Source organism: Rhinolophus ferrumequinum, assembly GCF_004115265.2.
Source record: "Rhinolophus ferrumequinum isolate MPI-CBG mRhiFer1 chromosome 15 unlocalized genomic scaffold, mRhiFer1_v1.p scaffold_54_arrow_ctg1_1, whole genome shotgun sequence".
Taxonomy (NCBI): Eukaryota; Metazoa; Chordata; class Mammalia; order Chiroptera; family Rhinolophidae; genus Rhinolophus; species Rhinolophus ferrumequinum.
The window spans coordinates 2,793,792-2,810,325 of NW_022680357.1; the positions used below are offsets into that span (position 1 = coordinate 2,793,792).

Consider the following 16,534-nt stretch of genomic DNA (forward strand, 5'->3'; position numbering starts at 1 on the left):
AGCATTTTCCTACTTTCTGGCACCGAAGATTCTCCAGTCACCTAAATGCCTCCCTACTCAGCCCTGCGCGGAGCCACCTGGTCCCAGGAGCCGGGCCCCTCGGATTGAGGCTGGACCCAGCCTGGCCTGGGCACCACTGTCTCCGGGCCACTCAACAGCACAGCTGGGACCCAGACGTATGAGTAGGTCTCACCGGCCCCTGCATCTGTGCCAATCCAGCTCGTCAGTCTCTTCATTTACCCGTATTTACCTATATCCCCAGAGCTGCAGAAACCTGCGCGCGCCTTGCCTCTCTTTGCCCCAGGGGCTCCCAGCAACTAACCCTGTTCCCAGTTGAGAATGTGGAGGGAGGGTCAGACGGAGAAGCAGGCCCCTCTGGGGAAGGGGGCACAGGGCCATGGGGGAGGAGACACGGGTGGGGGGCCAGCAGGGCTGCTGGGGTGTTTCTGCTTATAGACCTGCACGCATTTCTTGACGACGGATTTGCCAGGTAATGTCTGAGCAGAGCGAAACCCCGACCGTTCTAAAGTCACAGATATTCTGATGGTTAGCAACAATTTCATTCAACAAAAAAGGCATCAAAATCAGTTCCAAATGTTTCAGCTTTTCTTAAAACAGCAAAGCTTTTTCTGGATACGGTGTGTATGTGCTTACATAAGTGGTGTGTGTGTGTGTGTGTGTGTGTATACGCACGCCCCAGGGGTCTGTGGACCCTGGACACGAACGTGCACCAGGCACCCAGCGCCTGGGCCGCAGCCATGCCGATGGGGCCAGCGTGACCACAAGGTGCGTCTGCCCGGCGTGAGTCTGCCCTCCTGCAGAGCCCATCAAGCAAGAGACTGGACCCTGTTACACAGGCTTGTTCTCTGCTGGTAGCGCCTGGAAGGACGCCCAAACGGGCAAATGGTGACAGACAACCACGGCTTGTTTCCCCCAAGTCTGGACGAGCCCCTCGGTTACATTTTAGGGTCCAATTTCAGAAAGCAGCCTGGCCGCGGGCCAGCTCTCGGTGGAGCACGCAGGTAGGGGCAGCGCGCCCGGCGCTCAGCCCTGGTTTTGGCAGAGGGACAGCTGACCCTGCACACTTCTCAGGGCTGAAGGCCCTGCTTTTACCAACAGTCTCCGCCAGCCGGGGAAAGCGAGTTTTGACAAGATGGCTGCACCCCGTCTACAGGGGGGAGAGGCTGGAGTGGGAGCCCCCTGCCTGCCCGGGCTGCTCAGTTGGCTCCCACCATCAACACAGCTTCCTCCACCCACCTGCCAGACAGACAGAGGGGGGTGCCCTTGGTCCTGCATCTGCCACCTGTAACCACAGGCGGGCATCGCTACAGCCGGCAGGACGGTGTGACAAGGTGCCCACAGCTACGCTAGCAGTGTCACCAGCACCAGGCTGAGCTGGCCCCGATCCACTTACTCGAGTGGACACCCCGAACTGTGTCCGTGGGGACAAGGCTGGCCCAGGTCTCAAGCAGCAGAGGGGGGTCTGAGGACCTTCTCTTCTCCCCCAGCCCCATCACCCCGGGCCCCACGTTGAAAAGGGCACCATGTTCCTAGTCTACAGAGACTGAATTTTATAGTTTCCCCCAAAATAAGACCTAGCTGGACAATCAGCTCTAATGTGTCTTTTCAAGCAAAAATTAATATAAGACCCTGTCTTATATTATATATTATAGTATAGTATATAGTATAGTATAAAGACCCGCTATTCTATTCTATTCTATTCTATTCTATTCTATTCTATTCTACCCAGTCTTATATTACAGTAAAATAAGACTGGGTCTTATATTAATTTTTGCTCCAAAAGACACATTAGAGCTGATGGTCAGGCTCGGTCTGATTCCCGGGAAAACACGGTGTGAATCTGGTTGCGAACCGGCCTAAGCTTCGCTGGCCTGGGCGGGGCCTCGGGGCTGAGTGGCCTCAGCCGCCAACCAGCCGGGAAACGCAGACTCGAGCACAAATGCCCTGACAGTCCTGCCTCTCCTCTCCCCCCATTTCCGGGGGACACCCAAGGGGGTAGCCCCGGGCAGGTCGGGGCCTGGGCCCAGAGGTGGCGGGCTGGGTGTACACAGGCCCCACCTGCCACACTGCCTCTGGGCCTTGTCTGTGTCCCCTGAGGTTTCTGCTATGCCAAGGCCCGCAGTCCCCAACCCCGGCGTGCGGGTGTGAGCTGAATGGCAGAGGCCCTCTCCACAAGGTGGCAGGCTCTCAGGCAGGGCTTCCTGGGTCCCTGCTCAGGGACAAGTGAGCATAGCGCACCACACGTCCCCTGGATGCAGCCTCCCTGTTCACTGTCACCCAATGCTGTGTGCCCTTGGGTCCCCTGGACAGGATGGCCCTGTGTCCCTCGCCCTTTGGAGCAGGCTGGCCGAGGTGGATGCATGAGCACCAAGGACTCTGCACCCGGTGTGCAGAAAGGTCTCTTGCGCAGGTCTCTTTCTGAAAAGCCACGTGTTGGACCTGTGTTGGGGCGTCCTCGCTCTGGGCTCCCAGGCGGTGACAGGATGCTGATGCGGGAATAGGAGAGAGAGCAGTGTCTGCGAGGGGAATAAGCCAACGACACGGCCTGCAGCGCAGAGCCACCCCTCGGGGTCACTCCACCAACGGGTCACGTCTGGGCGTCCTGAAGCGCTGTCCCTTCTGCTGGAGGCGTGGGGCCTCTGTGTCCTGCGGAGGCTTCTCCAGGAGCCTGTTTGGAAGTTCCGTGTGCACCTTCCAGATGGGCTGCCCCTGCTACTTGTATGGTGTGTAGAAAAAGAAGAAAAATAAACAGTGTTTGCTTGGTGCTTGCTTGGAGACGGGGAGGGAAGCCAGGCCCTTTCCCGAGGAATGCTGGGAGGGAGAGATGCCCACACACTCTGTCTGTGGAGGGGACAGTGGCTGGGGAGCGGGGTGCAGGCAGCAGAGAGCAGGCTTAACAACATCCCGTTTCCAACAGAGATAAACAGTCTATGTCCAGAAAGAGTAAATCACCGAGTGGTGCCCACGACCCGGCAAATGGCATCTGTCGTGGGCTAAGCGGCGGCTGCATGTTCTCGCAGCCACCACGGCCTCCTCGGGCAGCACTCCTTTCTTTCCACTCAGGTTCCATGGCCCGTCCTGTGGCTCAGGAGCAGGTACCCGGGGCAGGGCCTTCCCAGTCGGGGCTTCAGCGTGTTTTTCTTTCCTGAACGTAAACAGCATGTTTCTGTGATGGGCGCAGACTTCTGGGAATCGCATCACGGGCACGGGATGCTTCCCAGGCTGTGAGTCACTCTGTGTCCTCAGCGAAGCTCCAGCCGGACACAGCTTCTCGGGATGGAGCAGGGCCGAGAACAGGGCCTTGCAGCTGAAGTGCGGCCCTACGTGGCCTCTGGGTCGGTGCCTTGTCCGCGGGAGCCCGGACGGAGGGCTTGGGTGCTGGCTAAGGAGACACATCAGGTTCCAGCAGGGGAAGGACACGACCCACGTTTAATGATCTGGGGTGGCTGCTGCGAGTTCGTGTCACTTTAGATTTATGGGACGTCCCTTAGCTGTCACAGGAGAGGTGCTGGGAAGGAGAACACACTCAGTGGAAGCACTGATGAAACGGCGTGGGGGGCCGCCTGGGCACAGTGGGGGGAGCGGGACGAGCAGCCACCAGCCACTCCCGGGAGGTGTGGGGCCCCATCTGTGGGGATCCCTAAGGTGGGCTCCTCACCTTCCACCCACGCGGGGTTCACTGCATCACGTAAATGAGAACAAATATGGTGACTGTGACACGAGCCGTCCCTACCACACGGAATTCCTTGAAAGAAAGGCTCTATTTTCTGAGGGCCCCGCTCCTTGGGGGGGAGGGCCACGTTCCGGCTCCTCGCGTGGATTTATGACGTGCCAGGAGGCGGGCGTGTGCGGGTGGGGCCTGCTCTGTGTGCTAAGCCCTGCTGGTCGGGCCGCACCGCCAGGAGGGTCTCAAGGCCTCCCTTCCTTCTCCTGCAAGCCCAGGACAGTTTTCTTTCTGTTTGCACTGAGCTGGAAAAAACACACCATGTCATAAAATCTGGTTGTAAACCGTCGAAGTGGCGACTGGAGCATCACACCCCATAAAGCACGGGGAGGGGTGCCCGGTGCTGCCTGTGCCGGCTGCTGGGCCGCGCTCACCTACGTGGCCACGTGGCCAGACCCCAGCCCAGCCCGGGCGCCAGGGGCTGGCCGACCTGGACCTCGCGACATTTTACAATTGGTTCCCCTAAAAAGAGACAATTTTAAATAAGGAAAACACGAGGAAAATGTGAAGAGTGATGAAAACTGTTTAGGGATTTAGAAGGTAACAAATCTTTGGGGAGAACGACGTCACTTCCTTTTGGGGGGACAAGTCCTCTCGTCTAACACCCGCCCTCCCACCCCTCAGTCAGAAGTCGTCCAAGAAGAACAGAGATTTTTTTTCAGCCCGTTTCCCATTTTAGGGACTATAAATTATGTGTTTGGGGTTTTAATGAGAAAGGGAACACACGTGACTCTTGTTTGAAGAATGACTTTTTTAAACTCGCCAGCTCCACATGTCCCATTTTACCAGAAAACCTGTGGGTTGCATCCTCTCTCTGCTGACCCAGGACCCTGGGTCCCTCACAGAGCCAGGGGGTGAGGTGTCCACGGAATGCCCCCCAGAGTCCGAGTTGTTGGTTTTTGGAGCGGGGTACCTCCCATGTAAATTGCAAGTATTGAGGTGTGTCCTGGGGACACGGAGGTGTCTGTGTTGGCTGCTCCCCGATGGGAGGGGCAGGGGACATACCATAAACCTATCAAGTGAGAGTCTTAGGATAAAAGGTAAGACCTGCTGTGGGTTCTTACATGCAGCTGGTAGCTGCCCCCCGCCCCGGGGCAGGGCCCTGATGTTGAGGCTGCCCGCTCCTCCCCATGAGGCCATAGCAGAGGTGCTGGGGTGTCCTTACGGTGCTCACCTGGTGAACACAAGTTTCCCCATGGCTGCTTCCCACCTCCCAGAAAGGCGGCTGGGAATGGAAAAAAGAAAAACGAGTGATAAGTGTGGAGAGAAACACCAGGACACACAGGCCCGGGACAACTGAGGAAAGTGGACATGTGCCATCGGGATCGCCTCTGTGGGTGGCTCCCCAACAGCCGCCATCCACCACGTCCCTGGTGGTGCTGACCCGGCAGAGAGCCTGGGTCCCAGCGAGACGATGGCAGGGCAGCAGCCTCAAAGTACTGAAATGAACCTGCCAGCTCAGCATTCTATACCCACCAAAAATCTCTTTCAAAGCCCAGGGGGAGGGGCTGCCGGACGGCTCAGTTGGTTAGAGCGCATGCTCATAACACCAACGTTGCCGGTTCGATTCCCACATGGGCCAGTGAGCTGCGCCCTCCACAACTAGATTGAAATGACTTGGAGCTGGGCTGCGCCCCCACAACTAGATTAGAAAAAAACCCAACGACTTGACTTGGAGCTGGTGGGTCCTGGAGAGACATACTGTTCCCCAATATTCCCCAATAAAAAAAAAATTGGGGGGAAAAAAACCCAAGGGGAGAGAGAGACTCGGACACAGAAAAGCTGACAGGACTGATCACCAGCACAGCTGTACAAAAGGACTGAAGAAAAACTGGGGTACACACATGGGGTGAAAAGCCCTGGGAATGGTGAGCATGCAGATAAATGTGTGAGGTTATCCTTCCAATTTAATGGAATGTCTTTAAAGGGTAATTTGTTTAAACAAAAATAGTAACATGGTATATGGTTTATGGAAAAGTAAACATGATAATACTAACAAAAAGGCCCGGAGGGCAAAGTGGGAGAACATCATTGTCAAGTTCTTTTACTATTTATGAAATAAGATGGTTCTTCATTTGAAGGCAAGCTGTGATGAATTATTTTCCTGTAAACCCTAAAACAACTACAAAACAACAAAGAGTTACAGCTAATAAGCCAAGAAGGGAAATAAAAAGGAGTCATAAAAAACATTCAACTAATCCCAAAAAGGCAGAAAAAGATGTAAAAAGGAATAAATACTGAGACCTAACTTATCAAAGATCACATTCGATACAAATGATCTAAATACACAATTAAAAGGCAGAATCTATCAAACTGGATGAAAAACAAGACCCCATTATATGCTGCCCATAAGAGACACACTTCAAATATGAAGACACATGTAGGTTAAAAGTTAAAGCTTGTTGGTGGGAATGCAGACTGGTGCAGCCACTATGGAAGGCAGTGTGGAAGTTCCTCAAAAAATTAAGAATATAATTACCACGTGACCCAGCAATCCTTCTCCTGGGTATCTACCCCCCAAAATCTGAAAATATTTATCCATAAAGATATATGTGGTCTAATGTTCATTGCAGCATTATGTACAGGGGCCAACACATGAAAACAACCAAAATGTCCTTCGATAGACGAATGGATAAAGAAGTCGTGGTATATGTACACAATGGAATATTATTTGGTGTTAAGAAAAGATGATATAGGAACATTTGTGACAACATGGATGGATCTTGAGAGTATAATGCTAAGCAAAATAAGTCAGACAGAAAAAGCAGAGAACCATATGATTTCACTGATATGTGGTATATAAACCAAAAACAACATAAGAACAAGACAAACAAATGACAAATAAAAACTCATAGACACAGACAATAGTTTAGTGGTTACCAGAGGGTAAGGGGGGAGGGGGGTGGGAGATGAGGGTAAGGGGGATCAAATATATGGTGATGGAAAGAGAACTGACTCTGGGTGGTGAACACACAATGTGATTTATAGATGATGTAATACAGAATTGTACACCTGAAACCTATGTAACTTTACTAACTACAGTCACCCCAATAAACTTTAATTAAAAAAAAAGTTAAAGCTTGGAAAATGCATACCATGTAGACACTAGTCAAAGGAAAGCTAGAGTCACTATATTAATACCAGACACAGAGACTTCAGAGCAAATAGTATCATCAGGAATAAAAGGTCATTTCATTATGCTGAAGGAATCCGTTCATCACTCAAACATTTACGTACCTAATAACAGAGCTTCAAAATACACAAAGCACAAATGGATAGAACTATACCTCTAATCCGAGATTTCAATCCCTCTCTCTCAATACTTGATAGGACAAAGAAACAAAAGGTAAGTAAGAATACAGAAGACTTGGAAAACACTATAAACCAACTTGCATTAATGAACATTTATAGAACACAACAGACATTCCTTTTTTAGGCTCCAATGGAACACTCACTCAGATAGACCACATTCTGGGCCACAAAACAAGTCTGAATAAATGTAAAAAGGTTTAAGTCACATACTGTATACTCTCTGACAATAGAGGAATCAAATTAGACATAATAACAGAAAGATGGTTGGAAATTCTCACTCAGTCACACACTCTAACTGGCCTTCATGAAGCTTACATTCCAGCGTATATGACGTCACCGCACTGACACAAACCTGGGGTTATCAATTTCAAGTTGGGAAAACAGAATGTGAACAGTTAGATAACCTGTTCAAGATCACACAAGCCGGACGTGGGTGCCCCGAGAGGGTAGGGAGCATGAGTCTGTGTCAAGAGCAGGGAGTGATTTGAACCTGGGTTCAAGTTTGGACGCTTCCACTCTGGAGCTCTCTGGCGTAACAGCAATGGCCACTGCTGACTCTGAGGCTACACCCCCACCTTTCATGGTCTTGGCCTTGGTCTGGTGGGGCTGGCCCTTCTGGGTGTCCCCAGGGTGTGGGCCCCAGCAAAACCACCCTGCGGTCAGTCACCCAGCCAGGCCACGTCCCCCTGCAGGCCGTGACATTCTCCAGGCCAGCACCACCCCTCCCCAGCCCGTCCCCAGTACACACATAAAACACCTTCTTCTTACAAAATCCATAAAACTGCCAGTGGACTAAGCAAATAAGCCACAACTCCCACCTACTGGAGGTAACTCAGCCACAACTTCTATCGAGTTAACAGTTACAGCTTTCACGGTAACGTCAACCTTGATTTAAATTATTTCCAGATTGGCAGACTCCTGTATCTAAGGGTGCTCAGTGACCCCCATCCAATTACAGTACAGAACAACTGGTTGCCCAGGTCCCAGGGTCGCAATTAAAAGTAGGACCCAGTGGCCCAGGACACAAACAGAAGCCACCATGCTGGGGGCAGGTCTGGAACGCAGGAGGAAGGTTCGGCTGCGCGTGGGTGTGGGGTTGGCGGGGCAGGCGATTACGCCCGGGCACGGCCTAATCACGCTGAAACACGTGGGTCACAGGCGGCTGGGCCGGGCCAGCGTTCGCAGGCGGATCACTGCAGCTCACCGAGAGGTTCAGCTACTGTTTAGGGAGCAGCCCCCCTCGACAACGCCCAGTACCAGGAGGGCAGCTGGCAGCCTGGGAGGCGGGGTGGGCGCTGGGAGCCTCCCATTGGCACTGCCATCCTGGGCAGCTGGGCCTGTCCCTGGGGCTCGGCCCTACTTGGTCACCCCCACAAGCACCTTGCTGTGGCTGCTGAGGTCACCGGCACCTGGGAAGGAGGGTCTGGCCTGGTCCCAGGGTCAGTGTACTAGAAGAACCACAGCTTTCGGGGGGATGAACAGTATCCAGGGGCAGGTTGCCATAGCAACCCCATCACGAGTTGAGAGATGCTGTGACCAGGGACCATTTTTTACCTTGACACATGTAAAGACGCACCCTAGGCAGGCAGTGACCTTCCTCATCCCAAGATAAAGGAAAAGCCTCTCCTAGAAATGCCAGTGGGAGCTGCCCTCACACTCAACCAGTTCCCCGGGAGAGAACAGAGTCACAGGGAATGCGTCTCGAGCGCCTTGCGGTGGCTCAGCTGACCCCCGGGGGTGAGCTCCATGTGGCAGCACCTCACGCAGACCCCATCACGTGCAGCTGGACGGCCATCGGGCAGGGAGCGCACCTAGTGACAATGTTCTCGTCAGGTCGTGCTTGAAGCTTCTGCTCCAACATCAGGACTCCGGGACGGATCCTGGGGTGCCCTGTGAGTCAGCTCTTCCTACCGTGGGGCTTGCAACTCAGGCTTAAAAACTCCACTGACAAAGGACTCTTTGATGCGCTGAGGCTGTGGGACTTTACAAATAATAGGAGTGGAAAGTGATTTACATCCCTGGATCAAAGGTCAGCTCCGCGCGCAGGACTCAGGAGCAAAACAACTGTGTAAACTTGTGTGAACTCACTCACGTACTCCTGGGGGTGGGGAGAGACGGAGGAAGAAGCTTTGCCCCAGGTTCAGGCACAGAGGGACCCCGGGAGGGGGAGCTGCACGGGGGACCCGCCCAGGCTAGGACACCGGACAGCTTGGAGACCAAGAGGGGGGAATCACCGAGCCGTAGGGTGAAGGCTGTTTTATGCGAGTGATTTCCAATACAAAGCGATTTAAGGAATACATTTGTGTCATCAAAGTATTCCAGAGCGAAAAGGTCCGAATTTGACTGATCTGAACAGAGCCGAGCGGTCTGCACAGGAATGCCAGTTTGCCGCGAAGGGCATTTTCTTGCTGTTCCAAGGAGAGCGTCGCATATTGTAAAGGTAACTGGATGAGACATGAAACTGCTAGCAGGTAAGCTGTGTTTCCTTTTCTTCCTTTAGCGTCTGACTGTCGTGGGCGTTTCTTGAGGGTGGCCTCACTGAGGGCCACAGCAGAGCCCGTCAGCTCGCGGCGAGAGGCTTGCAGACGCCATTCAGTGACGCTGGCTGTGTGGCTGCCAATCTGGCCATCACCAGCTCTGCAGGGGCGTCACAGTGGTCGGGCGGCACACGGACGCTCCCTGCCTTTGCTCTCGCCGTGACTGGCAGCTTGCACTTGAAGATGTTTCCCCGGACTTTCTTCTGATTGGACAGACTGACCTCACCAACGCCCACCTCTTCCTTACGAGTAGACAGAAACACAAGGGGCCATCGTGGGCGCACGGGCCGGTCACACCACGGCTGCGTGGCAGGTGAGGGCCTCTCCTACTTAACAGTGTGTGGCCCCCACCCTTGCCTCAGGGGCACAGACAGTCTCAAAGGGATGAATCAGTCTGCAGTCAGTGAAGGCAGGGTACGTGGAGGGGGGAGGGGTGTGACGTCCCAGACTGTAATGTGACATGAGTTGGTGCCCTCACTCCTATCCGGCTTACGAAGCGAGTGCCGACAAAAGATTCCGCTGAGGAAAGGCTGCTGTGGGCACAGAGTTAGGGGTCCTGTCCCTGCAAAGGGCCCGACCTCCTGACCTGGATGCCCTGGGCCGAGCTCTCTGTGACAGCTCCCTGGGCCACCAGGCCCTCACGGCACCGCGCGGCTCAGCCCTGGATCCCAGGCCATCATCAGCATCACAGCCGGGTTCTCAGTGAGCCTCAGCGTGGCCTGGCCTAGAACGTGGACTCCAAGTGGCCCTCACACACGTCGATGTCCCGGCCTGCTGGCCCGTCCCCAGAGCGTGGTTCACACGCGGCCACACGTGCCCGAATCCTGAGCAGGGCTGTGGGGAGGCAGAGCCCCGCCCTGGTGTGCGCCAAACTCCATGAATTTCTGGGGACGCTCCCCCAGCCCTGCCCTCCACCTGCCAAGGCTCCTTCTGTTGTCCTAACACACGAGTCCCGGGGCTGCCGCCGTCCTGGCCCAAGAGCCGCACGCACAGCAAAGGCATTCGCACCACAGGGATAGATGGGTGCTGTCTGTTCACCCTTCGGGGGGCTCTGACACCCTTCGGGGGGCGCACGTAGTGCTCACATTGGAGCAGTGGTGGCCAAGGGGGCGGGCAGGAAGGCCCAGGACCAGCGTGGGGCCCCACACCCTCCTCCCACTGAGCAGGAAACATGTCTTCTCCTGCACTTTGTGGACAGTTGGCTCTAGGACCAAGGAAGGGCCTCGTGGGACCCAGGCACGTTAGGTGGGACGTGGGGGGACCTGGGGGCCCTAAAGATAAAGCCTGACCTCCCATAGACGCAGCACACAGGCAACGCCCCTGCCCTGGGCTGCATAACAGATGACACAGCCCGGAACACACACGGGCCCAGCAGTGAGAGGGCATGAGCCCAGAACTCAGAGGCGACGTCCAGCACCGCACACACTCAGGACTGAAAGCCACAGCAGGCATGTGACGGTCGCAGCCGCCTTTCAGAAGAAGAGCAGATAAAAAACCACTTTCCCCATATTCTACTCGAGCCGCAAGGAACAAGTGAAGGACACAGGAGAAAACACCCAGGCTGACGGGAGGCGCTCTAGGCGTGTTGAGGTTTGCGCTACTAAGAGCGGCAGGAGCCCAAGGTGAACGGGTACCCGCCAAGCACACGCTCTGGACATGGGATGAGCCAACATTACTGAGAAGACGAACGATGTTTCAGTGCCAAATGCCCAGATTCATTCACAGGGAAATGCAGTCCCAGCCCCCCAAAACAGGCCAGCAGTCAGGGGGCAGGAATATCTGGAGGGGCTCAGACCTGGGCTTGGTCCTGGAGTTGAGGAGCATGCCAAAGCCCCAGGCTGGGGCGGGAGGGGGCCTTGGGGGGCCCAACACAGTGGACTGGCACGCCTGCCCCCAGGGAGCTGAGACACGCCTGCACCCGTGTCTGCCATGGCTGGGGGCTGGGTACAGGGTAGCAGCCCCCGACTCAGTACCCGCCTTGGGGGTAAAAAGGGGCAGCTCAGACTCCAGGAGGGAGAGTGCCTGGCCTGATGTCCAGGGCCCGGGCAGGACCGTGGACAGCAGCAGAGGGACCCACAACCGAGCTGGCCAGATGCCCTATTCTGCCAGCCCCAGTGAGTGGGACACTCTGCCTCCCAGAGAAAGGAAGCAGGAGGGGGTGTCCACACGAGCTGAAGGGTGTAGCGTAGAATGAGCGTGTCGCCGAGCTGCTTACCTCGTAGTGGAAATCCATGCAGGTGAGGTCCCACCAGCACTGGTCCCCCCGGATCTTGATCAGGCCCTGCCAAGACAAGACAGAGAGGAAGCAACGTGAACCACTTCCCCAGAACGACAAAGACCCCTGGGGACCGGGGACCCGCTGCCGGGAGCAGAACCTGCACTGAAAGGAACTTTAAGGGAGCCAGGGATTTTATCTTATGCCTGAAGTGACATCAAGGGTAAGATTTAAACCAAGCTTCACAAAGGTACATGCGGGGCTTTAATGACGAGAAGTCAGCAAATGCTACAGGTAAAAAGAAACACTGGTTTCCTTGTTATAGTCAGTTCCTTCTGCACTTTCTTTAAAACTCAGTTTTTAGACTGTCACAATACTGAAATTGTGTGGCTTTAAAAAGGCCAATTTGCAAAGTGACGTGCACCCAACCTTACTTATACTTGTATAGACAGGAGGACGTGAAAGGGACGTCAAAAGAGCTACGATGATACACCATTCAGCAGCCCAGGTGGGCTGGAGGAAACCTCCTGGGATGGTCACTGCCATTTCACAGCACCCAGGAAACTGCTGGCGCTCAGGCCTGAGAGTCTCTAGGGAGATGCTTTGTTGCCTGGTCTACTGGGAAAGTAGCTGCAGAGAAAGAGGGCTCTGCCTAACAGCCTGTGGGCAAGCTTCTCGGCGCAGGCCAGCCACCCTGGCACAGTCGGCTCCCCCGAAACCCTGCACAACTTCTAGGATGCCATGGAATGTCCACAGCACGGCTGGTCCACAGTCACAGGGAGGACGGTCAGCTCAGATGCGTCCCCTCCCCCCACATCCACTTTCTCTCCACACGATTCCTTCATACGTTAGAAACCAACTGTTCTCCTACCAGGAATAAAAACATTGCTTGAGATTCAGTTCCAATTTGCCTCTTACATAATAGCTGGATGAGAAAGAAACTGCACTGATAAACAACTCTGGAATGTAGCTCAGCTTTTCTCTTGTGATGGCGGCTTCTGCAGCTACAACTACATCAGTTTCATCCATCCATCCACCCATCCATCCATCCATTATCCATCCATCCACCCACCCACCCATTATGCATCATCCATCCAGCCATCCATCATCCATCCACCATGCACCCACCCACCAGGTTGTCCAGGACAGTCTTTCTCACTAAAGTCACCTGAGCATGAACTTCAATCACCTCTGCGAAACCGACTTACTGCAACACCGAGGTCCGTGTGTGGCGGTGGCCCAGCCAGGCTGACATGTTAAACTGACCTTTCTGCACGGGAAAGACTTCGAGGCGGCTGAGGGCTCTGAGCCAGAGATGGGACAGTGTGAGCTGATGGGTCCTCTAGTGGCCACGTGGCCAGGAAGGCAGAATGACCGTCCAGGAGGGGGAGATGTGCCCGGTTCCAGACACATCTGGAACATAGAGCCCACAGGACTGGAACGGGTGTGGGGTGGGGAGCAGCCAAGACCTGCGCCCCTGGTGGGTGGCACAGATGCACTGATACCCAAAGGGGCAGGGAGGAGAACTGTGGAGTGACACGTGGAGGCCACATGGCCTCTATAGTAAGATCGAATGACAGAGCTCGGTGCGCCTAGGTTAGATGGAGCTAAACATGCACCAAACAGTGGCTTACCAACGCACCTCAAAGGGCCCAGTACTCAATTCTCTGAGCACCATGAAGATCCAGAGGCTATTCTGAAGCTGGTTCTAGAGAAGCCACTTCCTGCTTCAGCAGCCACCTCCCTCACGGTGGTCTCACACCTCGGTGGGGCCGAGCGCACCTGGCCCTCAGCCGTACCTGCCGCCCCATCGTGGAGCTGTGGCCCCGATGTGGAGCTGTGCTCCAAGTATACAGAATCCTAACGGAATCACTTGGAAAAGTAGAGTCACGTCTTTCTGGAAACTGGGTTTGCTTAGATGACAAAGTGCCAGAGAGACAACTTCCAGTGTGAACTTGGCCGTACACACATTCATGTTTGTGTGAAAACCGGTGTTCAGAAAAGTCAAACATCTCCTGATGACCCAGATCTGAGCGAGCCCACCCGGCCAATGGAAGAAGCGTTGCTTTCTGATGAAAATGTGTCCCTTGTTTTGCAGAAAACCTCAGCCACGTGGCCACACGGGGCTTCCCCGTGACTGTGGCCCCACTGCCTGCATCCCTTCAAAATCCGAGAGCGGTACTCTTTGGAGATTCAAACCAGGCGCAGAAGAAAAAAACAAAATAATTAAAATGTCATTCAAATTCTAAACTGATATGAGACACTTAAAAATCTGAGACATTCTTTCAGGAGCAGAGGATAATTATATTCTTCCCATCTACTGATTTCTCCCTACAATGCAGATGTCAGATTTTCCACGGATTTTTTTTTTTCCTTCCAGAGTAAGTGTCAAAGGAACAAAGCCTTCTTTGAGCCTTTTTCAGCCCAAAATTAATTCTGAAAAAATGGCACAGACAGGCCAGGAAAGGCCAGACCCAGAAAGAGCCGAGTGACCCACAGCTGTGCATGTAACTCCTGCTCTCTGCTTGGGAACGGGTGAGTGCCAGGATGCCGGAACATTCTGGGGCGACTGAGACCTGCAGCCGGGCGAGGGGCAATGGCCATGAATGCCACGGGAGGGGCACCCACACACCGTGGAGAGCTGTCTGCAGTGCTCATCTTGGACATACACCACTTTTCTCCTCTAGGAGCTGAGCTGGGCCCTTGGGATCCCATGTGCTCCTTGGGCAGGTGGCAGGGGACCCCATGTACTCCGCAAGCAGGCAGTGGGGGACCCCGTGAACTCCTTGAGCAGGTAGCGGGGGACCCCATGTCTCAGGGCACATGGTGACTGCTGCATTTGTGGTTCACTGTTTAGTATTCCACGTTACAATAGCAAGCACGACGACCGACCTGTCTCCATATCTGAAGGGCCCCAGCCAAACTAGTATCACCACCTGGCCCCGTTCCTTTCCAGCGTCAGTTTGATGGTGTTAGCACTTTTTGACCCCAAGGTGTGATGGAGTAGAAATGTACCACGTGAACCCCCCAATGGCTAGCATGTGTGCATACAGTAAGTACCAGTAAGTTACGGGACATCCTTTGGGCTGAAACTTGTGGTTTTACTAATGTCATTTTTTGGTGGAGTTTTATTTTGCCCTCTCCCCAAATCCTCGATTTGAAAATTACTATGGCGATACCTGCCTGTGACAGATTTTGAAGCAGGGCTGCCCGGAGCGGGTGGAAGGGACTGTCACAGGTCCTTGGAAGTATTTAGGATCTGATGCCTTGCAAGGCCATGGGGAATAGCCATCTCCCTGTCATGGTGGTTCTGAGACGAGCGGCTGGAAATAGAGGCACAAACACGGTGCTGAACAGCCAAGCCTGGGAGCCTGCCTGGGTGGGGGGCTGCAGCTGGGGGCCAGAGGTCAGAGCACTGCAGACATGGTTTCCAGAAATTACCATGCCGCCCCCGGGGCTGGAGTCCGAGGCCTGGCCTCCCCGACGCTCCTGCAGGAAGGAAGAAAGCCCCTTTCTTCATCTCTGCCCACGCTAATGCAATAAAACAAATTAGGATAATTGCTCTTCTTGCAGAGTGGGGATCCCAGGATGGGGCAGGCTTGTCAAGGAAATGACAATGACATCCGTTTGATTTGGGTCTTCATGGAGCATGCTGAATTCCAACATTTATTTCATTACATGTAATGCGATTTTACTGGAGGCGATCTGACTCCAAGAAAGAGCCCCTGACTTCACAGTCTCACGCATCCCTTGGTGACTGAGCTCCTCGCTCTTCTTTGCTAACTTTTCAGTGCTCCTCCGGGCCGCAGCGTCTCTGGGATGTGCACAAGCGGGGCACGCTAACGAGGAAACAGCTCTTCCAGTCGCTCGGGTTCACCCCCTCCACGTGGGCCCTGGGCCTCCACGAGGACGAGCAGAGATCCAGTGCAGCCTCGCTGAGCTGCCTGGCCAAAGCCTCATCTCGGCCGGGAAACTCCCCTCCTTCCCCCCAGACAGATGCCTGAGCCTCAGAGTGGGAGACGCAGCGCCGGTGGCCAGCCTGAGATCCAGGTGTGGCCTGCACACTGCAGCCGCAAGCAGCTGTGCTCTGAAACACACTCGGGTGGGCGTGCACTCACTGCCACTCTGCCAGCAGGTGTCAGAGCCTCACCGAGTCCCAGCAGAAACTTGTGCAGGGCTGGCTCCCGGCTGCATCGCAAACATGGCTGCTGTAGAGAAGGTCAGCACAGCAGCTCTTGCTCTCTGCGGTGGGGGCGGCCCAAGGACTGGGGGACCGCAAGGCTCTCCAAACATCAGTTCTGACCAATTCTGCCGTTATCCCCAAGGTGTGTGGAATTTATGGGGCTGCATCTCACAGCGATCACTGTCAGTGCAAAGCAAACTCATGATAAGCTCTTAAGTCCGAGGGCTGAGTTTCAGTTTACATAAAACAAAACACACACATCCTAAGTGTTCAGTTCAGTGCGTTCTGACGACTGCATACAATCAGGTATCCAGTGCTTAAAACAGGACACAGATTTCCGTCCTATGGAACACTCTCTGGGACCCCTTTCCAAACAATTCCATGGCCCCCTTGCCAGGAAGCTATGTGGCCAGGCCCTGCTCTGCCTGCTCTAGGATCTCACACAGACCCACTTGGGTGCCAGGTGCCCCCAAGGGTCGTGGGTTTGGAAGGGTCGTGTTCAGCAGGCTTCGGGGTTCGTCCATGTTGCTGCAACAGGAGCC

General features: G+C 54.4%; 1 protein-coding gene across 1 annotated transcript in view; it reads right to left on the reverse strand.

Moving 5' to 3' along the window:
* Positions 1-16,534, reverse strand: part of LMF1 (lipase maturation factor 1) — a 104,430-nt gene that overhangs the window by 25,501 nt on the left and 62,395 nt on the right. Inside the window, exon 5 of the mRNA XM_033101190.1 lies at positions 11,810-11,875. Coding sequence (XP_032957081.1) covers positions 11,810-11,875 — 66 coding nt within the window. The remainder of the gene's footprint in view (positions 1-11,809; positions 11,876-16,534) is intronic.